The 24,563-nt window shown below is 46.8% G+C and overlaps 1 protein-coding gene across 2 annotated transcripts in view; it reads left to right on the top strand.

The window, feature by feature from the left end:
* The window catches only part of Usp46 (ubiquitin specific peptidase 46), a 66,870-nt gene that overhangs the window by 634 nt on the left and 41,673 nt on the right, over nt 1-24,563 (top strand). The window contains exon 1 of one of the 2 annotated variants that reach the window (XM_050149844.1): nt 1,914-2,045. The exons of the other annotated variant lie outside the window; for it this stretch is intronic. Coding sequence (XP_050005801.1) covers nt 2,031-2,045 — 15 coding nt within the window. The 5' untranslated portion in view covers nt 1,914-2,030. Of the gene's footprint in view, nt 1-1,913; nt 2,046-24,563 lie in introns of those variants that run through there. 2 annotated transcript variants of the gene reach the window in all.

Here is a 24,563-nt window from a genome sequence, read left to right as displayed (position 1 = left end):
TAAAAGCTGTAGAAAAAAAAAATCAAGTGCAGAATCTGGTTAGAGCGGTGGTAAAGCCGGGTATGGGAGAGCACGGCAATGTGTTCTGGAGGCCTCAGTTTCCCCTACCTGCAGGAGAGACGTTTGCAGGCCCTGGCAGTGAGGCGGCTGTGGGTCTGAGGAAGTCTGCAGGGGTCATCCTGCCCCGCCTCCTCTCCACTTAGCTTGGGCACTGCCTGGTATGTTACTGTTCTGCCGGGCTCGGGGGCGGGGCATGACCCCGTGGTCACTTCCATTTGAATTTTCCCGATTCCTTCCTGCCCTGTTTAGTTTCCTTGGCACCCATTTCCAGCCTTTGGGTCCCCTGGATGTACTCAGCTGGCACCCCTACTTGTGAGAGCCTGAGGGAGGTCAGTTTGGGGTAAGGCGTTTGCCCACTATGTGGGACTTGAGGGTATGTACTCTGCCTACACTCTCTGGATCCCCCTCTGAGCCCTTCAAGCTGGAACACTGCTGTTTTTTGCCATTTTGGGGAATCCCCCCCTCCTCATAGATGGTAACGCTAGCCCCTAAAGGGAACCAGAGGAGGCCTGATTAAGAAGGCTTTAGGTAAGGTGATCGGCTGCCCTTCCCCCATCACACAGCCTCTTAAATCTTCTGTCCCACATTCTGTTGCAAGATCAACACATGGCACAGAGCATTAAGGAGCCATGTGTTAGCTCAGGTGGAGTTGAGACCCGCTGCGGCTGGCTCCAGCTTTCGGCACTGGCAGCCAAGGCCATGCCAGCAGGGCAAATGCTGGAGCTCCCGGAGTGATGGCTGCCTGCTTGGTGGTACTGGTCTCCCCTTGGATGATGGCAGAGGCTCCTGCAGCCTTGACATTTCCCCTTTCTGCTTCAAGACACAGGTTTCCTGCTTCTTCCTGTCTGGTGGCATTAATGTCGCTGGATGCCCTGAGAGGACAATGCATGTCTTTCCCAGTGTCCCTGAACTGTGAAACCACAGTGACTTGAATGCCGCTTTCCCGCCTGTGGGGGTGGCCTCAGGCCTACAGGCTCCTGAGACTCAGGGCTTGCGTGTGGTGCTGTTCCTGTCCAGTTTGTATTCAGTGACACGTCTCAGTATTGAAGCCGAGTGGAAACTCCAGAGCTAGCCTGTCCCAAGAGGAAGTCTGCCTCCGGCTTGTTCTTGCCCTTGCTGTAGCTAGGACTTCTTGGCACACCTGGACAGAATGTCACAACCTGTTTTCAGTGAACCTCAGCCAGAGAGACAAGCTTCTGGGAGGACATGAAAGGAATGGGCCAATACTGTGTCAATAGAATCAACACTTCCTCTGGTGACCTGAAAGGTACCAGGTTAAGGTCCATTCCCCCCCCCCCCCCCCGCTGCAACCCCTTCCCCTAGTGAAGTAAATGTAATATCTTCCTGTTCAGACAGGGTCTTAAGCAAGTGGAGAAACGTTTGCATTCTAAAGCAAGACTCTAGGTTCAATCCTGCTTAAGTATTTATCTGTGGCTTGTGTTTTTGAGGCAGAGTCTTGCTAGCCCAGGTAGACTTCCAGCTTGAGATGGCCTGAAGCACTGGATGACAGGTGTGTTCTTCTTCATCCACTTTCAAGTCCTTGGAGCTTTGTGTCCTGAATGCGGTGCTCTCTGGCCTGCCGTTGATTGGTAGAAATGGGCTGATAATGGTTGCATTGACGGAGTTCCTGGGGCTCCGTGCCCAGTACATAGGAAGTTCTCAGCGAGTTCCGGCTGCTCTGCTCATGATGTTACCTTCTAGTCGCTTAAGGGGTCGTGGAAATCATGTCTTCTCCTACCTGAATAGAAGCAACTCATAGGGTCACTTATGCAAATCAGGCTGAATGACACTCTAGAGAAGTTGGGGTGGGAACTGCAAACCCCGCCCCTTATAAAAAGCCGCTCAGGTCGCTTCTGCCCCTCCCATTCTCATTTCCCAGAGGAAAATGGTGGTGCTGAGGTGAAGGCTGTCTCTGTCCCCACAGTGAGGTAAAAGCTTGCTGGACCTTGGTGTAGCGACCTCACCTGAGGATGAATTGTTTTCAGGTAGGTCTGTTCTAGGTCTCACTTGTGGCTGCTCCTCACTGGGACTCCCATTCCACCCCTCCCACTTTCTCCTTGTGATTCCAGCTTGTCTGAGGGGTTGGGGAGCAAGCAGGGATGGCTTGTTTTGTTTTTATTTTGTTAGTTTATATTTACTTGGTACCGAGTAGCTCAAAAACAGAGCCTTGCACATGGCAGGCAAGCACTCTGTCCCAGAGCAACACACTGGGGCTGCTCTGTGGGAAGGTGTTTGATACATTTGAAACATTGTCTGTTGAGTGTTCCGAAGGAGTCTTTAGGAAGACAAACGGGCGAAGATAGAGCTCTGAAAGGCTGCCTCCTTCCCTCCATCAGAGGGGAGCCGAGCAGAACTTCAGTATGCCTGGCAGCAAGTCCTTCCCGGGATGGCCGGGATGGAGTGCTAAGTAACATCCCTCCGTCCCCTTGCCCATCCCACTGAGGCTCCCTTGTCCTTTTGGAACTGGTTCCCATTTACTTCCTGTGAATGCCTCCCATAGTACTGCCTGATCAGCTCTCTTAGGGCGAGCCAGCCTGACCACACGGCAGTGTGTGGCTGGAGATAGCAAAGCTTGTTCGGCTGGTGTGTTGTAATTCTGAGACTGCTTCAGCTGCGACCCAGGACAAGGAAATGTCCCCTGTTGATAATCCCCTGTTGTTCCCAGCAATGGGTTTCACTCCCCGCGTCTTTCATGGTCCTCCAAATGGAAGATATCATTTGTGGCTATGTTTTGTTTCCTGTTTGAATTGAGGAATTTTCTAAAAAAGGAAGCGAATGTGAGTTGTGCTGGTGTAGAATGGCCTGAGTCATCTCTCCTTCGTGTCCTGCGTTAGTAGCGCTGTTGAGATGTGTTTTGTGGGGAATGCCTGTATCAAGCAGTAGATTTGGGGGCGGGCATGGTAGAGTGCCTTGCTTGGCCTGTGTGAGTCTTGGGTTTTGTCTCTAGCAGTATGGGTGTGTGTGTGTGTGGAGGTGGAGGTGGTGGTACATGTAGTTTAGGGTGGAGTGCCTTGCTCAGCCTGTGTGAGTCTTGGGTTTTGTCTCCGACAGTGTGGGTGTGTGTGTGTGACAAATTTTGTACCTATGAATGACATCTGTCAAGGGCCCAGCAGTGTTAGTGTTGGCACACACTGTATGCAGGTTCTTAACAAATGAAGACTCGAGTCCACAGCCCCGAGGAGCTCAGAAGTTCCTTAGCTTGTGGCCCGGTGTTGGAAAAAAAATGAGACAATTTCAATGCAGTGTAAGAGTCACACAGATGGGGGTGAGGAGAATCTTAGAGGTGGGGAAGTGGTCAGACTGGTGAGCACTACAGGACATGGTCATGATACCTGCTTGAGGTTTTTTTTCTTTTCATGAGGACATGATTGTAGTCAATACCAGTCAGAACTGAAGCTGTGTGATTGGCTGTCATTCCAGAACAGTGTTAACCTGTACACAACCAACCCAGTGTTAACCTATACATAACCTGTACGGTGTTAACCTGTATGTAACCAGTACAGTGTTAACCTGCATGTAATCAGTATGGTGTTAGCCTGTACATAACCAGTACGCTGTTAACCTGTACGTAACCAGTACGCTGTTAGCCTGTACGTAACCAGTACGGTGTTAGCCTGTACGTAACCAGTACGGTGTTAACCTGTTTGTAACCAGTATGATGTTAACCTGTACGTAACCAGTACAGTGTTGGTGGCCTTCAGTATATTATACTTCTGAGAAACCTTAGTTTTTCTCATCTTGTAAAACTATTTAATACATTTTTCATCATGAGATGCTTCTTAGTGATTCGTATTTCTTACAGTCTTTTATTTCTTAATTGACTCAGTCACTTTAGTTCCTACCTACCTTGTTTTCAAACCTTCTTGAACTTACCAGATATTGGCGGTTTAAAATGCTCCACCACTAGGATGTTTTCTGAGGCCCATTTGTGTGCCAGATTTGAATCCTTTGCCGTAGATGAAGTCATCTTCAAATGAAGTAAAGGTAAAGCTAATAAACATCGCGGCAAAACCGAGAACTTGATTTTGCATGTCTGAGTGTTCACCTCCTTATATGTCTGTGCACCCTGTGTGTGCCTGCTGGCCACGGAGGCCAGAAGAGGGTGTTGAATCTGAAACCACAGATACGTGCAGTTGTGAGTTGCCCTGTGGCGCTGAGAACTGACAGGTCCTCTGTAGCAGCAGCTGCTGAGCCATCTTTTCAGTCCCCAAACTGAGGATTTTTATAATAAAAGTTTTGTCTTAATAAATCAACTTACCTAAAGCCAGTACTTTGATAATAATCGGGATTTCCTTTTTTCCTCCTTCCTTCCCTCCCTTTCTTCCTTTCTTTTTTCAGATAGAGTTTCTTTGTGAACTCGCTCCGTAGACCAGACTGGTCTTAAACTCAGAAATCCACCTGCCTCTATCTCCTGAGTGTTGGGAGTAAAGGCGTGCGCCACCATTCCCCAACTCTAGACTTCTAATAATAATAAACAGTCTCATAATGTGCATGAAGAGATAACTTATTTCCATGACTCATGAGTTCTGTTTGCAAAGATAACTGGCAACTGGACGTGGAGTTTACTCTATCAGTTGGGAGAGGTCACACTTCTGAATGGGGGTCCATTCTCGTCATTGTTAGGTGTTTAACAAATGCAGCCTGAGGAAGGTGGGTTAATGTTTAAAGGAAAAATATCTGCTCTCCTGGCCTTCCAGGTCAGATATGTTGGAGTTACTTTAGGTCAGAACCTGACAATTAAGTCTGCAGCATTTTCTCTTTTCCTTGGACTCCTGGGGGAAGACAGATTTGAACATCAGTATTTGGCTAGAGTTGAAGATTGAGGTCCATTTGAAGCCCGCTGTTCTACTTAACCGTGCACTAGGTCTTGCTTATCCGTGTTGACTAGTATAGGATCTCCAGGGCTTGGGTTAAAATTGAAAGTAATTTTGAACTCCATTGCCTTTGCAGCTAAGAGAACCTTGTCTAGTTAAATGTGGGTCTCCTGCTCACCAGTTCCTGAGCCTGATCTTTGTAGTTGAGGTTAAGCTTGGTGACATCATCAGAAGGATACCTCTTGCTGGTTGGAGCTCTTGCCCCCCCCCATGAAGCCTGTGCAAAGTCAGCTGACTGGATGGGTTATGAAAGGTGGTACCTTTTGATTTAGCTAACTTGGATGGTCTAAATACTTTGTCCCAAGCTGTTAACAACCGACTGGCATTTGTGGTAATAGCAATGCTTGTCTAGGGCTTTGAAGACCTCAATGGGCTTTGGAGAGAAAAAAAACCCCAAGTGAACCAGCACAGACTTTCTTCAGATAAACACGTCCTGTATTGTTTGCCACTGCTGGGTGTTATAGGTTTTCTGCACCTTTGCTGTTCCAGGGTTACGGATTAGTTAAGGGACATTATAAGTCCCACGTTCACCGTTCACTGTGGTGGTGAGTGCGATTATTTGCTGTGGGTCCCTTATAGAGATTGTGGGCAGGGGACCAGTGATTGCCCATGCTCTCCTTGCCATTCGCTGGTTTAGCCCCCTCCAGCAACTTTCAGAATTCACAGGGTAAATAGACACAGTCCTTGGATTCCTTCCTAGGGTGAGGTGAACTTTAGGCATCCAGAAAGGTATGTGGAATCATAGAGCCAGCAGCCAGCACTCCCCACCCAGCGAAGAAATGAACTCTGACAAACACAGTTAAAACCTCTCGTGAACATTGGCTCTCCTCACTCCCCTCCCCAGACAAAGTGGCCATTATTCCAAATTTGGCATTTATCAAATGTTTCTTACTTCTACTTGATAGATGTATGTTGACAAAACAGATATCGTACTGTCTTGTGCTTTAAACAAACTCTGTAAATCTGAGCTCATACTAATTCTCCAATATTAATTAAATAATCGCGAGGTTTATTTAACAAGATACTCATAATTCTAGTTTACTTGCTGTATAATATTCCCTCAAATGAAGGCGCTACCATATATATATTCGGTTTATTTATAACCATGGGGGCTTGCAATTTTTTCTTGTTCCGTGTATTTCAGTGTTATAAACAGTTTTCCACTTGTCTTCCTGGGTAAACGTTTACAGTGTCTCTGTGGTAGATGTCCAGAAGGAGATTGCTGGGTCAAAGGGAGCGAGCATCTTCTACTGTAGGATATTGACAGATTGCTCGCTGGAGCCCTTGTACCAATTTGCATTCTAGCCAGCATGGTTGGGGGAGGGGGTCTAGTGGTTCCACGCTCGCTGACACTCGATATGGTTAGGTGTGGCATTTTGCCAGTCTGATGGGTGTGAAATTGCATCTCCGTGGTTTAAACTTGCACTTTATTCTTTTCGAGCGAGGCTGAACATCTCACGTGTTCATGCTGCTGTGTTTCTAACTCGGGATCGGCGTTGGTCTTGTCTGAACACAGGGCATGGGATGACGAAGAGGAAAATAAGGGAGACCGAAGCAAGTCGGGGAAAGTTGGGAGACACCGAAAGACACAGAGGAAGAAACAATGCCAGCCTGTTCTCTGGGGTGGGGTGGATACTGGCAGCATGGTGTCGCATACCCATGGAGACTCCTGAGTGTGGCAGGTGCCTTCCAGATCTGTCCTTGTGTTAGCTAGGCTTATTTCAAGCCCCGTTCGAGCTGCAGTTCATGCTTTGTTTGAACGAAACTGGCTTTGGTGAAAATCATGTCAGGCCGCTTCGGGCACGCACAGCTGCAGGGCTGGACTTGGGGAGTTTCCTGTTGACCCAGTTGCTGTTTGAAGACCTTTTAGAAGTTGGTCTTATTCTGACTGTGCATTTCTTTGTCCTTTGGGTTAGGTTCTGTGCACAGGAAGCCTCATCATGTTTGGCTTGAATGTCCTGGTGCAAGGGCCGAGCTCAGTATCAGAAGATATCCTCTCCACCCCAACTCTAGTGCTGTGTGAATGTCGGCACGCTGAGCAGAATAGGCGCTGAAATGCCTTGTAATTTAGTGACTCTTTGTAGCAAAGACTGGAGCACACCTGTGTGTTCTCTTATTAAAAATTTAATCCCAGCAGAGGCAGAGGCAGAGGCAGGTGGATCTCAGTGAGTTCGAGGCCAGCCTGGTCTACAGAGCGAGTTCCAGGGCAGCCAGAGCTGTTACACAGAGAAACCCTATCAAACAAACAAACGAATGAAGCCAGACTCAGGGAGTCTGCTCCCAGAGCTTTTGAGTAAGCAGGTCTCAGGTGGAGCCCTGGAATCCGCATTTTAAAATGCTTAATCCTTCTTCCTTCCACTCCCCACACTCTGCCCATCAAGATTTGAGAAATACCAACTTCCTGGGCAACAGCCCCAATCTCTTAAAAATATTGTTTAGAGAAAGTACCTGCCCTGCGAGAGGTTTTCAAAAATCAATGTAAAATTATTTAAGGTAGCGATTTAACTTCAAAAGCCAGAGATTGTTGCCTTTCTCCAGTTGTATTTCTTGACGTTAAACAACTGAGGTTTTATTTCGTTCTTCATTTCACAACAGAGATTCTGAGGGCTGGCCGTGTATCACCTGTGAAGCCTTTAAAAGAAACTTAAAAGAATTAAATCATAAACCGTCAACACAAATATGAAAAAATGTAATATACGTCATAGATCTAAATATCTACTTTTCAGATATCAAAATGTAGCCTTATTGGGTTGTTTTTCAGATGTAATGCTTCGAAACCACCACTTGATACCCTTTTTCTTATCTTAGCTACCCTCTAGAACAGACCATGTCTGAAGCTGATAGGGCATTCACCATGCACGCCTTTGTTTGTGATTCTCTAGGCATCTGTCAATGTTTGTGTGTAAGACGTGCCGGGCGGCCTTTTGCAACTCTCTGGCTTTGCCCAACAATTATGGCCGAGAGTATGTTGACTCAGAAATCCAGTTTACTCATTCCGATTGCTTTGTGACAGGCTTCATCAACTTGGCCGTGTCTCCGTTTTTTCATTCCCTTCTTCAGGGGCAGGTCCGATAGCATCTAAACTCCTCTCTGTTCTGCAAACAGGGCTGCAGCGCATGTCCCAGCTCAGTCTTTGCACCCGCATCCTAGAGTCCCGAAGTAGATATGCCTCTCTTAGGATATGCCACCTGCAGTTTTACGAGGTGCTATGCTTTGGGTGCAAATCTAGGGCATCTCTAGAGGGTTCATGTGTTGGAAGCTCGGTTCCCCAGTATGATGGTGGGGGTCTTTTAAGAGGCTGGGCCTAATGGGAGATGGTAGGTCATCAGGGCATACCGTAGGAAGGGATTGATGTTGTTTTCCTGGGATTCACTGAACTCTTAACATGAGATGTCATAAGAGGGGCCTTGGTGGAGCAAGCTCTTCCCTGGGCTCTGTGGCTTCCTGCTTCCCAGTATGATCACTCCTGGCCACGTGTGCTCCTGTCATTGTGATCCATGCATGCGAGGCTCTCACCAGAGCCCTTGCCATATGCTGTTTTGCCTTTGAGTCTCTAACACCGTTAGCTTGGGGCCAGAGAGATGGCTCAGCAGGTGAAGGCATTTGCTGCCAAGCTCGATGACTTGAGTTGGATTTCTGGGACCCATATGGTGGAGGGAGAAAACCAGTTTTCACAAACTGTCCTCTGATTCCACCATCTTCCAGTAGCACTTGGACTGCTGTATACATTCATGTTCACACACACACAATGTGTAATATAATATAATGTAATATATAAAATATAATTTAAATGTATAAGCTAGATAAAGCTCGCTCCTTCCTTCCTCCCTCCCTCCCTCCCTCCCTCCTTCCCTCCCTCCCTCCCTCCCTCCTTCCTTTCCTCCCTCCCTCCCTCCCTCCCTCCCTCCTTCCCTCCCTCCCTCCCTCCCTCCCTCCCTCCCTCCCTCCTTCCTTTTCTCCCTCCTTCTCTCCCTTTGTTTTTGTTTTTGGAGACAGGGTTTCTCTATGTAACAGCCCTGGCTGTTCTAGAACTCACTCTGTAGACCAGGCTGGCCTGAAACCTAGAGATCCACCTGTTTCTGCCTCCTGAGTGCTGGCATTAAAGGTGTGTGCCATCATGCCTGGCTATAGATTCTTTATGAGACCCAGTCGTGGGATATTCTGCTCTAGCAGTGGAAAATGGAGTAAATATGTTAAGTATTGTCAGAGTGTTCTGGGAAGTAGTTCTGTCCATGCTAAAGAGCTGCCAAAGAGCCTTACTCTCAGAATTTCTGACTGTGTAGCCTGGGTTGGTGGAGTGTGTGTGCGTATGATTTTAAGTGTCATCGTTAATTCTGAGGAGCTGTTGAGGTTGCTAAACCACCTTGTTTTGCAAAGTGAAAATGTTATTTTTGAAGGGATTTGTGTGCATATCTGGGAACACCTGTCAGGTCTCGGGTCTCTCCTGATGTGGGATCCAGGAATGGGTCTCACTGTCAGTCTTGTGCAGTAAGTGCTTTACCCACAGAGCTATCTCATGGCCCTAAACCGAGTTTGCTAACCTACCAGGGCAGGAGCTAAGCTTACCTTTTGGCGATTTCCCATCTGTCAGCATGGTGCCTGGCACATTTAGGTAATAGATGCTCAATAAATAATTCTTGATGAATGAGTAAAGAGGTCTAGCTTGGTAGCATGGAAAAATTGCTTTGTGGCCAGGTGTAGCGGTGTACACTGTAATCCTAGCATGTGTGAGGTGAAGAATAGACGGTTAGGGGTTCAGAGTTCAAAGCCAGCTCAGCCTAGAAAACAAAAATAAAAAAGCCAAATCTCCAAATTTGTTCATAAATCAGTGTTTCTTCCGGCATAGAATGCAAAGAGCTTATGAGGACGTTGATTCTGATTGGCAGGTCTGGAATGAGATGGAGAGGTTGCCCTTGTAGTCCCTTTTCCGGGGGAGCAGGTGCTTATAGTGGGAGCACAGTTAGAGCAGCCAGATCTAAGGAGGAAAACAGGAGGATGGCTTCCTTACCGTGTAGGTGACGGGCTTGGGATTGGAATTGCTTGGTAAATCTCAGAGCCCGTCTCCTCATGCCTTCATAAGAAGAGCAAACAACCACGTGTCCTCCTCCCTGCCTTCCCGGGCATCAAAGGGACTCCCCTGTGGAAGCCCTTGGCAAGCCGTGCTGGCCTTGTGCATGTTGCTCTTTGTAATTGCCTCCCTCTGGTCGTGAGTTAGTGTCTTCCTTCAGTTGGCTGAAAGCGCGAAGCTTATTTCTCAAGGCCCAAGGAACCTCTGCTTTCCTTTTGACTTGTGGCTTGTGGTTAGTGGGGGTCTTTATCCGGCTTTGGGAATGGTGACATTGGGGGTACAGAGGCCAAATCTACTCCTTGTTGAGGTTTCCTGGGTGCAGGATCCCTGCCATGTCTGTCGGACACGATCTAGCAGCAGGTGTCTTGGTCAGGGACAATGCCAGTTGACATTCAGGACACTGTCATTTCAATGCCAGATGTCAGCGTACTTTGATAAGTGGGGGGCTCTGTCTCATTGGTCTGGGAGAAGGCACGTGGTGTGGAAAATGAGGGCAAATAAAAAGTTTAAGTACAGTGATACTCAGAAACGTGTGTGTGTGCGCGCGCGTGCACACTGGGTGTTTGTGCGTGTACACTGCGGGTGAGGTACCATCTCTTCCCAATTCTTTCTTTAAAGAAAATGGAGTAGATTTTAATTTTTTTCTTATATGAACGGATACTCTGACTGCATGGATGTCTGTGTACAACTTGTGGCCTGTGGACACTGGATGAGGGCTTCAGGTCTCCTGGAATGGAGTTACAGTTGTTGATGGCTCTGAGAGATTTCACAGCCTTCTACCAACCACATGTGCGGCTGGTGTTTCCCACAGCCTTGCCTTAGCTGGTGTCACCCAAAAACGCTGAGCCAGGCGGGGAAAATGGCATCTTGGTGTAATTTTTTTTTTCACCTCTTTTACTAGAAGTGTACGTGAGGAGCTGTTGATACATGTAAGAGAATAACTCAATTTAAGTTCAGTGTTTTGCTTTTAGCAAATATTTTCAAAGTTTGTTTTTATTTCCAGGCTCAGACTCCTATTTTTTTGGTAAAATACAATTTTTAAAAAAGGATCACTAAAAAAAAAAAAAAAAAAAAAAGGATCACTAGCAAAATGGCATAAAAACCCAAGGATAAATAAAACAGTAGCCTCATTTTTTTTTCTTTTTTCTTTTTGACTTAGCCTGACAGATACCAAATTGCTCTGGCCGCTTGTGGCTCTGCTTGTCGTGGTCTGCGTTTGCACTTCTGAGCCCGGCTGGGGGCTGGTGCTAATGCTTTCAGGCAATATTATTCTGAAGTTCTGCTCGCTCCTCATCGCCCTTCTCCCCACACCGCGCTCTTTGGCATGAGGGGAGACTTCGCGGAGTTTATATTTCTGCTATCCCGATCCGTACATTGCCAATGATTTCATTATATTAAAATGGTACCACACTGGTCTGGAAGGACGTGGCTCTTAAATGCGGCGAGGCAGCTAGTACTCAGGCATTACGACTCTGTTCTGCCCGTGCGGGGAGGATGTTGCCTGGCTCATGGTTTTCCCTGAAGACCTTGAGCACGGAGACAGGGATGGCAGGCTGGGGAAGGGAAAGGGTGAAATGACCATGTGGTAACGTTTTCTAGAGCTGGCTTCCAGCCCGGGGCCTTGCCAGGGTGCCACCTCTACCACCGCATCTTTGGAAAGTGACAGGAAGAGAACATAGACAAGCCAGGATCAAAGGGACATCATCCACGAGGAGAGATCTCAGGGCATCCGGTTGCCAGTGACGTTCTTGTTTCGAGTTCACTGAGGTCAGTGGCTCGGTGCCTGGCAGCTGGAAAACAGACATGGCCTCCGTCATCTCTCTTATGCTCTTGAATTGAAATTAACGTCACGGCATCATTTTACCCGTCAAAGCCTCTAGCAGATGTTCCTTTGTGGGGTGACTTCATTGCCACTGTGTAGTCAGATGTCTTAGGGTTTGCTTCCTCAGGAGTGGGCGTTGGGCATCCATGTCACAGTGCTTATGTGGGGTCATGTTAGGCTTCTGTCTTAGGGTTCTATTGCTGTGAAGAGACCCGATGACCACAGCAATTCTTAGAAAGAAAACGTTTAATTGGGGCTGACTTACAGTGTCAGAGTTTAATTCATCATCATGGCAGGAAGCATGGAAGCGCACAGGCAGACATGGTGCTGGAGATGTAGCTGAGAGGGCTGCATCCAGATGGGCTGATGGCAGGAAGAGAAAGTGGCACCAGGCCTGGCTTGAGCATTTGAAACCTCGAAGCCCACCCCCAGTGACACACTTCCTCACAAGGCCACACCTAGTCATGCCACTCTCTATGAGCCTATGGAGGTCATTTTCATTCAGACCACCACACCTTCTGAATAACCTGTCCCCTTCCGGAATCATATAAGTGACAGGAACCCACTCAGTCATGTCCTTGAAGAAATGCTCTGTGACCTTGGATAGCTGGCTCTCTGTTGAAGTTCTGAGAGGCGCCAAGTGAAGGTTCTCCAACCTGGAGCGGGTGTTATAGAGTTTGACCGCCATTGACTTCCGCCTCAGCTGAGACCTGATCTTGGCACCATCCACGCCTCTCCTTTGCCTGGGAGGTAGGGGTGGGGCTTGCCCCTTGGTGAGTTATTGGCAGGAAGAGCTCGCTGTTGTTTAGTGGCACAGCAGTTCTGTAGCGATGTTTGCTTGCTCCTAACCAGGATGGCCATTCATAACACTCGAGGATGTGCCCAGTCAGCAGCCAGGAAACACTCCTGGCTGTCTGCCCACTCCCTCGCAGTGAAGGAATCGGGAAGGATGTGAATGAAGCAGCCTCTGGCTTGACTCGTAGTCAGCAGCCGATTCTGGAGACAGATGCTGTGGGTTTGGATCCCTGGCTCTGCCCTTCCTGGCTTAGTGAACTTCAACATTTCCGTGTGCAGGATGGGAGGACTCTGTCTTGGATTTGTGAGTATGTGAGCGTGCAGATGTGCAGTGCTGGGTGTAACGGAGTAGGAGCCATTCCCCAGCCTTCCTCATTTTCCCAAGTATGTTCTTTGAGCAGATGTGTCAAGTTCTCTCTGTGGCCAGCATTGCCAGGTGTTGGCTTGAGTCCAACATAGTCACTTCCTGAGGAGGTTCTGGATTGACAGGTGTAACCTAGAGCTGGTGGGCTTTTCTGTAGTAAATATTACATAGTAAATAGTTTAGATTTTGTGGGTCGTAAAATCTCTGCCACAGCTCGATGGTCCCACCGTTCTCCCGTGAACGCAGTTGCAATGACTGTATGAATGGTCACAGCTGGGTTGCAGTAAAACTTTATAAAAGCAGTAGCTTAGAGTGGATCAGTGAGCTGTAAGCCGTACACAAGCTTCTAGAAGGAAGACGTGGCAACCAAGAAGTTACTCTGTCACAAACTGGGCGGAGTGCTGAAAGGAAACGGAAAAGTCTGTGGGGAGGAAGGGTCAGGAATAAGTGATATCGAAGCCATATGGTGAGGTGGACTCCTCTGGAAAGGTGGAGTATGCCAGACAGGGTGCGGCTCTGAGGGAGGGAGCCGTGGTCTAGTAGTTCCAGCCAAGGGCCTTGTAGCCCAATCTGCTTTTGTATGCTCTATATGGTAGGTGTGTTTTAGCTTGCTTTGGATAAAATGTGCAATTTTGTTCATCCAACTCCAGTCCCGCCCCCCCCCCCATAGCCCTCTAGAGAGATGAGCTGTATTGATGGACTGAGCTATTTTTGTTCTGTGTACTCTAATAATTGTATTCACCCTCTCTCTGTGTGTTCCCTTGCTTTGCTACATTGTTTGCAATATCTGTGCAGGAATTTAGAAAGTAGAGGGGTAAGATTGCACCTTATTTTATTATTTCCTTAGAATTCAGTTCTCTGACAGGGTTTCTCTGTAGCTTTGGAGCCGGTCCTGGAACTAGCTCTTGTAAACTAGGCTGGCCTTGAACTCACAGAGATTCACCTGCCTTTGCCTCCTAGAGTGCTGGGATTAAAGGTTTGCACCACCACTGCCTGGCCAGTTCTCTTTTTGCCTTTTAAAATTTAATATAATCTTATTACTTGGAACAATGATGGAAAACTGTTTTATCCTTGACAACATTTCCTGTCCTGGTTCTGCCAACCCCAGTGGTTCATTTCCTTCAAGCAGGTAGTAGTGTCCCAGAAAGGTCTTGTTTGTTTTGTCTTCCTCTCGTGTGTGATTACGTGCTTGCATGTGTGTACATGGCTCCCAAGGAAGCCAGGACATGAAGCTGGATTCCCTGGGATTGGAGTGACAGGGAGTGGTGAACCTTCCTGTGGGTGCTGGAAGTCAAATCCTGGTCCTCTGAAAGAGGAGCCTGTGCTCTCGACCACTAAGCCATCCCTGCATTCCCCTGATGAAGATTTTGTTTAAGAGGGCAGGGACATTTTCTATTTCAGAGGATTCCTGTGACCTAGGGGTGCTCCTGTACCACACTAATGTCTAGCCTAGTGGATGAGCTCAGATTCAGTAAGAAGACTGGTCTCAGAGAATGTGGCGGAGAGGGATTGCGACAAACACGGAGCATCATGCTTGCTTCCACATTCTGGTGCACACCAGGTGCACAGAGTGTGCACTCCCGAGCTCTCTGTCTTTCTCCCCTCCCCTCCCCTTCCTTTCCCCCTTCTCATTCTTCTCCCTCTTTCTCTCCTCTCCCCTTCCTCTTCCCATCCTACTGTGAAGAATAATTGTCCTCACCTCCCTGGATTGTTGGAAGGATCTAAGCCTAGGTCCTCAGAGAAGTGCAGACACGATCAATGCTGCCTTCCACTTATCTGTTGTTATTATCGAGTGCACACGAGGCACCAGGTCCCTTATTCCTCCTGAGCCTTATTGGTGGCTCTTGATACGTTTCACACACTTGGGCTACATCCCGTCCCTGGGCTGTGTGATGACCTTTTGTCACAGGAAGTCCAGGAATACAGTCCCTTTGAACGTTCCGTTGTCCTATGGACATCTAGTTGATAGAGTCGCTTTCGAACATAAATCTGGAGTTTTCCCAAGTAACATTTGCCATCCTGTCCTCCGTTTTACTTCACTCTCTGTAATCAGTATCTTCTGTATGAATTTAGATACAGACTTTGGCCCTTTCTGGGTCCCCTTTCTACTTTGTACAAAGTACAAAGAGGTGATATGTCGATCTAGGGCAAGGCCATTTATTTCTCTGGCATTGTTTTTCACACCTGTAGTGTGGCCTAGCTGACTTCCAAGGACTCTTCTGGCCCCAGTGTTTTTTGTTTTGGACTGTCACGCATTGTAGGCACGTCCTCACGTTTCTTCCAGACCTTGACCTTCTCGCGCTGTTGCTCTAATTATTCTTTCTCTCAGGCAGCCTCCCTCCCCTGGCGGGATTCTAGCTTGTTTTCCTTATAAATTGCCTTTAAACATTGTTTTAAAGAAGAAGTTCCTTTTTGCGCCCTCCTGTGCATTCACGGTTTGTCTTTCAAGGGGTGTTTGTTGTGTGTCGGAAGCTTCCTCGGTCTCTCTAGAGGTGCTTTCGAAAGCTAACACTGCAGTCTTGTTGGAACTTGTCCCAGCTCAGAGTCTATTTTTAATAAAAGTCTTTGTGTTGTTTTTCAGAAGGTTCCCCCTTTCTTTCAGCGACTGGAGTAAGAACTTTTGTTTCTTATGCTTCACATCCTGTGGTTTTCCCAAAAGGGTTGGTTCTCAGTTCAGCCTCTGGTCATACAGCATTTAGGTTTTCAGGGCCTCCAGTTGCCGTCTGCGCTGTTATGCCGGGCTCCCGCAGTAGGAGCGCAAGCTTTGTGAATGTGATACCGATAGCCTTCGCTGTTCGTTCCACTTCTCTGTCGGCCCTTGGAATAGGCAGGTTGCACGTCGGTACCAGGACCTCTGCACTCCAAAGAGAGGTGAAGGGTCAGAACCTAAAGAAAATAAATCCTGGCAAGAAAAGGCAGGCAGCAGTGAGGGACGTGCGCACGTTGCTCGCTAGTGTAGAGGATTAGCTTACTCATTAAATGTGAATCCCAAAATGATATATCATCAGAGTAAAAAACTAAGAGTTAAAAGGATAAAAAGGAAAGCCCTTGGGACTGGAGAGATGGCTCAGTGGTTAAGGGCATTTATAATTCTTGCAGAGGACCCAGGTTCAGTTTCCAGCACTCATATTGTGGTCAACCATCTGTAACTTCAGTCCCAGAGGATCCTATGTCCTCTTCTGACCTTTGTGGGCACCAGGCACACAAGGAGTGCACATACATACATGCAGGTAAAACGTGCATACACATAACATAAATAAATCTTCTAAAAAGAAAAGCCCCCTTATGCTTCATATCCTGTGGTTTTCCCAAAAGGGTTGGTTCTTCTCACCTCTTCGCCCCATTCTCTGGCAGTGTTATTGCTATTTTCTTGAGTGTAAGCCAGGTGGAGTGGTATTTATTTGTCTGTAATCCCACCTTCTGTGGAGGCTGAGGCAGAAGGATGACATGAACCTAGGAGTTGAGCTTTATTTGGGACAATGTAGGGAGAGCCTGTTTCAAAAACAAACAGAAAACAAACAAACAAACAAAATAGCCCACAAACAAAATAAAAACAAACCCTCACCCAAAAGCAAGTAATTTTTCGAGTATTCTGGAAATTTTCACTTAGGTGAATACAGCGGCTTGCATGGCTTTGGTCCCCTTGTTCCTCAGAATCAGAAGAGTGTGGAGCACATAGCAGGCACAAACAGGGCAGTTGTATGTTGCCTGAATAAAAGACCTTTCCAGGGTTGTCCTGTGTACTTTGTCCCTATGCCTGTGTCTTACTTATCTTTGTCTTGTACAGTTTTGCAGAGCAGTACCTAAAAAGAAATTTTACTTTAAAGATTACCTACAGAGAAGGAGTGAGTTTAGTTGGTAAAGCATTTGCCTTGGATTCCGGAGGTTATGAATTCATTTCCTGTGCCACAAAAATAGAAATACTGACGTGGTATTTTGCTATATAGATTACTATAATTATTTCATCAGCCTGTGATACTTATAACTTTTTCCTTTTACAACCCTTGCTGCAAGGCCTGTTTGAGACTCTGGCTGCTGATTGTCCCATTAATCTCTACTTTTCTATGTCTTAGTGTAAGAGAAATTTGTAACTGATCACGAATGTTTGGGTGATCACCACCTATGCTCGGCTCCCTTGCAGCTGTGTGGCTCTAAGACTGAGATTCTTGGTCAGAGGGTTTATAAGCAAAAGTATCTGCTGTAGCTGTGAAGAGCCTCCTTACAAAGGGGGCCATCCCTCTATTTCCCCTTTTGCTGGGACAGAGGTTGTTTGGTGGCAGGAGTTAGAGTAATCGTCTTGGTTCCAAAACTGCAAATGGACTCTTGCTCACGACAGAGTGACAAGATATGAGGACCCTTTGTCCGCAGCACCAAGGGGCGGCCACATCAGACCTACACTGCGTCTTCTTGAACATTTCGGTGAAAGAGACAAATGAATTTTCATTCTGTGAAGTCACAATATGAGTTGGATCTTTGTTACACTCTCTGTACCTACGTACGCACGTAGACTATATCTATATAATAAATTAGAGTAGAATTGCAGGATTGAGGGACATGGTCACTTGAATTCTCGATCGATTCCACCTAATTAACCTTTAAGCACTGGTCATTACTATCATCGTGTGGTGAGAGAGTCGCCATCATGTCTATATTGCTGTGTCATGGATGCCTTTACGTTTAATGACTGTAACCCCCAAATCTGTTGAAGATGTACAAAGATTCACATTACCAAAGGAAAATGCTGGGATGTAAAAGCAAGAGCTTAGTTCCAAATGTCAATATCTGTTATATTCTGTATCCATGGAAACCAATTCCTGTGTGTCTATAAAGGGAATGGGAGAATGGGGAAGTGTTGGAGGGTACCGCTCATGCTTATTGAATAGTGCATTGAGAGAATATGCAGACCTGTGTTCAGATTATGCACACAGTTGCATCACAGACGTCCATGACCATCCCTGTCTGTGCCTATCCACCTGACCATCCATTTAACTACAGATTCTGTGGGCCTACTATGTGCTCATCACTGAGAACATGGTATTGGGAAGGTCATATGGTCTTTGCTTGCCACATTGTATAGATAAGATTTTAGGGACCAAATGTTAATGATTATATAAATAGTAATGTTGTCACATGTGGGGGAGACAGTGTGCATGGAGAGATGTGGAGGAGGTGTATTAGTTTCTTCTTCCTGCTATAAGAACATTTACCCTAGTGTAATTTATTCTAGAGAGGTGGCTTAGTAGGCAAGCTGTGCAAGTGTGGGCACCTGAATTCCTGTCCTTGCATCCAAGTAAAAAGACAAGTGTGGGAGCTTGTATCTGTAATTCCAGAGCTGGGAATGAGATGGAGGTGGGAGTGTCATTAGGGTTTACTAGCTGCCAGCTCTAGGTTCAGTGGGAGACCCTGCTTCAAGGGAATAAGCTAGAGGGTGATAGAGTATGACATCCAATGTCCTTCTCTGGCTTCCATATGCTTGCACAAAAGTATGTGGACATGCACACGTATGTGGACATGCACACACATGTGTAAACATCACACACACACACATACACATACACTTTAAATTAGTAGCTCAAAAAGAGCAGCCTTATTTCTTACAGTACGTGGCCAGGTTGCTCACTCTCCTGAGGTTCTAGGGTGCATCTGCTTCCTGGCTTTTGGGATTCCTTCAGGTTGCCTGTGTTCCTTGACTCATGAGCCGCTCTGTCTCCTTGGCCAGAGGTGTAGTAGTTTCAGTGTCTCAGAGCTCTGTTTCTGCATCGTCTGTCTTCACTCATTCTGACCCATGGGGTCATGAGCATCCTGCCAAGTTCATCTACTTTCTAGAGCATCCAGAACAAATGTTCTGTACCAAGATCCTTCATTTCCATATCTGCAAAGTCCTCTTTGCCATGCATTCATTGTGATGGAATCCAGGGGTAAGAAGTGAACATCTGGGGAGGGAGGTCATTCTACCAGTCATATCACTGGCTTTGCAGAGAAAGGCTGCCCTGTGAAGACTTCCCTGAGGTGCTGGCCTCTAAAATTTAGACTTGTATGCTGTGGGATAATGCTCTTGTACACTGTAAAGATTTGTTACTTGTATTGGTTTAATAAAATATAGATTGACAAGTAGCCAAGCAGGAAGTATGGGTGTGGCAGTCAAACTAGAAGAATTTTGGGAAGAGGAAAGGCAGAGAGAGGCAGTCGCAAGCCAGACACAGAGGAAGCAAGATGAGAATGTCTTACTGAGAAAAGGTACCAAGTCATGTGGCTAAACATAGGTAAGAATTATGGGTTAATTCAAGTTGTAAGAGCTAGTTAGTAATAAGCCTGAGCAACAGGCTAAATGGTTTATAATCAATATAAACCTCTGTGTTTTTATTTGGGACTGAACAGCTGCAGGACCCAATGGGACAGACACTTCCATCTATACTTATAAGGTACAGGCAGGGGAAAGGGAATAGAAAAGAACTTGGGTGACTGGAGACTGGAAAGCAGCCATTGGTCTAGGCAGGGTGTGCAGGACAACGAGTGACAAGCAAAATTAATGGCAGCAGTGAAAGCCACTAGTGGGATTCTAAACAGTTTTGTGTTTGAAAAGAATCCTCCTTCTGCGTGCTTAGGGGTGGCTAGGGAGGATGGTGGAGGCTGTGTAAGAGCTGGTGGCAGAGTGGATGAGAGATCCTGCAGCCTTGTCTAAGCTGCAGCTGAACAAGAAGTGTATGGAGTGGAGAGATTGGAGGAGCTTGTCAGTAGAGCACAGAGATGGATATGGGACAACACAGTAGCTGATGCCAGGTGTGACCCGGAGGTGCCAGCCTGAGCCCTGATGAAGGCAGGGACTTTTACTAAGTGGGAAAATTCCAGGGGAGTGAGGTGTCCCATTGCAGTAGATGGATGTTGAGGGCTGGTGGATAGGTACGTGGGAATGCCTGCATTAATGCAGCGTGGAGCTTGAAGTTTGCAGGGTGCAGACAGTTAGTCATGGTCAGCTTGCAGCGGCTGCCTGGAGCCCTGCAGTAGCATCTCCTGGGACCCTGGAGAGAGGCAGGGAAGAAGCCTTGGGCCACCTCTGGAAAAAGCCAGCTGTCTACAAATGCCCCTTCTGGGGAACTTGCTGTGTTTGTAGCTTCTCTGGGTGATGTGGGGGTAAAATCCAGGAGAGTTTTTTTTTTTTGAGTGCTGGGGTTGAGTCTAAGGTCCTTGCAGATGCTAGGTGCGATATGGAGGTGAGGAAGTACTGACAATCCTTACAGAGTCATTAAACACAGGGCGTTGGGTTCCTAGGCTGCTATAGCTGATTATATTGTGTGGCTTAAATAATCTACCTTTGATATCTTTTAAAAGCACCAATTTATGTACTACTGATTTTTTATTGTATGTGTACGAGGGACATGTGTGCCACAGAGCATGTGTGGAAGTCAGAGGACAGTGTTTTTGAAGTTGCTTCTCTACTTCCATCTCTACATGGGTCCTGGGGATCAAGCTCGGGTCAGCAGCCTTGCATGTCAAGTGCTTTACGTGCGGAGCATTGGCTTTGTTATAATTCTGAAATCCAAAGCAGATCCTGGGCCAACGCCGGGTTGGTAGAGGGCTGCACCCCCACCCCCACCCCATGGTTCTTTGTGCAGCCCTGGTTGTCCTGGAACTCACTTTCTAGACCTTGAACTCACAGAGGTCAATGCCTCCCCAGGCATTTCCACGGCAGAGGTTGAGCCGTGCCTTGGCTTTGTCCCATCCACCTGCAGCTTCTGAAATTGTCACACAGTGTTGTGCTCTGCCGTGTTCATGCTCCCACTTTGAAGGACAGTTGTGAGCATTCTGAGCTCCCTGGATGATGCAGAGCAAGCCCTGTTCGAGTATCTTTTAAAAAGATTTTATTTATTTATTTTATATAGATGAATGTTCTTTCTGCATGTCTGCCTTTATGGTGGAGTAGGGCATCAAATTCCACTCTAGATGGTTGTGAGCCACCATGTGGGTGCTGGACATCGAACTCGGGACCTCTGGAAGAGCAGCCAGTGCTCTTAAATGCTGAGCCATCTCCCCAGACCCTCAGATGTGTGAATGAATACCATCTCAGTTTTCCTCTGTCCTGTGAGGTAATAGATTCCCCAGTTTCGGGGATTAGAGCAAGGGTGTCCTCGCTGGACTGTTATCCACCTATACACACATCCATGTGCTGCCGAATGATGTTTTGGTAAGTGCTGGGTCACGTTTACCATACTGATTCCATAAGACTATAATGGAGCTAAAAAGTTCTCACAGCCTAATGTTGTATGAGAGAGATTTTTTCCGAGAGGCATAATTCTCTCCCCACACATCCATACCACTTCTCACATATATATATAGGTGTATGTATGTATATGTCTTTTTTTTTCCTCAGAAAGGAACCTAGGATAGACCAAAGTAATGATTGTACAAAAGTCTAACTTGGTGAACCGATGAATTTCTGTTGGGGTTCTTAACTAGCGTATGGGTGAAGGGTTACTTACAGGATCAAGTAGGACTCAAAAGCTGCCCCTGAGAACAAGGTGAGGCATCATGGAAGCTGCAACCCTGGAGCTTTTTGCATGATGTGCAGGCAGCTCAAGAGGTCAGAGAGTGTTCCCTCTGTGGTTCGATGGGTCACAGTCCCCTATCCCCGCAGCTTCCTGCTTCTGTCTCTTCAGAGAGGGACCCCCATTTTCAGCCTTCCCGGGCATGTGAAGTTGTTTACCCCTGGTTCTCCCGAGCCTCTTCACTGTCTCCTGTAAAGCACCTTTTAACTTGGAGGGCAGTGTTGCATTGCACTATCTGAATCAATGCCATCACTGTAACAGGATAGCGTGACCTGTTCCTCTGTGTGACATGCTCTGCGTTTTTATCGTGACATGTCCACACAAAACTATTGCTAGTCGTGTGAAAGAACAGCACACACTGCTAGGCAGGGCACACAACCCTTGGTAGCGACAGTAAAAGCTAAGAATCTGCATCATGTCTTTTCTGTGCTTTGGGCTGTTTTAGCATGCTCTCCGTTTACAGTGTTTCCTGGAGTGTGCAATGTCATGCCAGATACAGTCTTTTGTGGCTCCCTAACTTTATTTTTATGTGTATGCACATGGCTTGCATGGGCTTATGTGCTCCACGTGGGTGTAGGAGCCTGTGGAGGCCAGAAGAAGGCATCAGATCCCTGGAACTGGAGTTGTAGATGATTGTGAGCTGTTGTGTAGGTGCTGGGAATTGAACCTGGGTCCTCTTCAAGAGCAATGGGTGCTCATAACCAGTGAACCATCCCTGCAGTTAGCTCCCTTATGTGCCTTCTTGATCTCACCATCTTCTCTAGCACTCGACTTGGTCTTCTGTTTCCTTTGTCATGCCCCAAGAAGCAATAAGTTGTTCCATACATATGTACATATGCAATACACACTTCATATAGCATAGGTAGGTGGTAGGTTGTACTTTCAGGCTAGTGTGTGTATTCCCTATGTCCACTCATGATAAAATTGCCTAAATAACATATTTCTCAGAACGCATCCTCATGGTTAAGAGATGCGTGGCTAACTGTAGGTGTAAAAATATAAACAGAATAGCCCAGTGAACCCACCCACCCACCCACCCACACTGTTGCTCAGTGACAACCACATTACCACCTTCTGTACTTTTCCTGAACTTTTTTGTTCAGTCTTAGAAACCCTTGGACTTTTATGTGTTTCAACAGAAACAGTTCAAAGATGATAAGCTCTGAGGGAGACGTAAGAATGAGGTAGCAACGGCAGGAGATATGAGGGATGCTGAGGGATGCTGAGGGATGCTGAGCGTATGGTACGATAGAGCTGAGGAGAGATGCTTAGATCACTGAAGCATCTCCATTCTTTACAACAGAGAGACACATAGGCTTATGAGCAGCCAATTAGGGGAGTCCTGGACCGCTGGTGCAAAATTTTTCTTTTTTTCTTTTTCCTACCGGGTTGGCCTCGAACTCAGCAATTCATCTGCCTCTGCCTCCTGATTGCCGGACTAAAGACTGTGTTACCACACCCAGCTCGAAGGCCTCCAGAACTGGGTGAATTTGGGGAGTCTGGTCAGTGTGATTGTTGGACCTTTCTTTCTTCCTAGTACAACACGTTTGACTGGGTATATATTCAGAAAGAGATGGAGTTTGTTCATAAATGGGCTCCTACTTTGCTGGGTAGGAAGTCCAATGGGTAGGGGCTGATGGCCCGTTAACATCGGTGTGAGTGGATACTACGTCACCTCAGGGTCTCTGTTCTTAACACAAATCTTCAACCTCACTTCCAGGCTCCCTTTCCACAAATGGCAAAATTAGTGCTAAGACAGGCAAGACTTACCTAGCAAAAATCATGTGTTAACTTCTCTGTGTTGCCTTTTTTTTTCATAAAGAAAGAGCTAATGAGACCTTGTTCCTACCATTGTGTTTCATATCTTACATTTATCCTGATCTCCCTGCCTGTCATACATTCTAATTTTTCCTGAAAAAAAAGGATGTTGGTCTTTTTAATACCCATCTTTACATTAATTTGTAATTTAGAAATAACTTTATTAAAAATGATAGGCTCTTTTTTTTGTCGGCGCTGTGGAATCCTGCCATAATTTTATCTGTTATCTCAAAGGCCCGTCAGTAGAGTGAAGCCATGTTATTGTGGGGACGATGGCTCTTTCCCTCATGGCACTGAAACTGGCTCAAAGGGTAAAGGAGCCTAAAGTGGTGGCACAGCAGAGAGAGAGCGAGAGAGAGCGAGAGAGAGCGAGAGAGCGAGAGAGCGAGAGAGCGAGAGAGAGAGAGAGAGAGAGAGAGAGAGAGAGCGCGCTCACGGAGTCAAGGCTGGGGAGTAAGAGCCTGCCGTACTTTTATTCAGTTGGCTCGGGTTCGAGTTATTTTCTATTTAAAGTGTGCTTTGTGGCAAGGGACCGTCTTATTTGGTTTTCAGTCTACTTCATAGTCATGTCTTCCTCAAGGAGGAGAGGAGAATTACATGAGTTAAGAGTACACAGCATTAGGAGGCTAAAGAGATAGCTTAATGGTTACGAGCACTTATTGCTCTGGCAGGGGATCTAGGTTTGGCCCAGCACCGACATCGTGGCTCACAACTGTCTTTAACTCCAGTCCTAGGGGATCTGACACCTTTTTCTGGCACCAGGCACACACAGAGTGCACTTACACACATGCAGGCAAAACATTCATACACATAAAAGTAAATTAAAGAATATACAGTATTAGAAATTGTTTAAAGATTTATTCTGTTGTTTACTCACACATTATGTGTGTGTGAGCACATGTGTGTGCAGGTGTCTGTGGAACCCAGAAGAGGCCATCACAGCCCCTGGAGCCGTGAGCCATCTGACCTAGGTGTGAGGTCCCAACCTCAGGTCCTCTGTTAGAGCAGTATACACTTTAGTGGAATCATCCCTCCAGGCCCACTAGCATTACCTTTTCATGCTTTCCGTTCTGTTTCCCAAATCCTCGTGTCCCTGCGAGCTGTGAGTTTCCCATGGTGGCTTGAGAAGAAGGCTGCAGATGGCGAGGGACCAACATCAGCGAGGCACTCCTGTCCCGCTTATTGCTCCGTGTCCATGCGTGGGCTCTGCACTCACAGA

The sequence above is a fragment of the Alexandromys fortis genome, unplaced genomic scaffold (assembly GCF_014885135.2).
Source record: "Alexandromys fortis isolate MF-2015 unplaced genomic scaffold, M_Fortis_MF-2015_v1.1 scaffold_0, whole genome shotgun sequence".
Lineage (NCBI taxonomy): Eukaryota > Metazoa > Chordata > Mammalia > Rodentia > Cricetidae > Alexandromys > Alexandromys fortis.
This window is presented reverse-complemented; position numbering and strand designations above follow the sequence as displayed.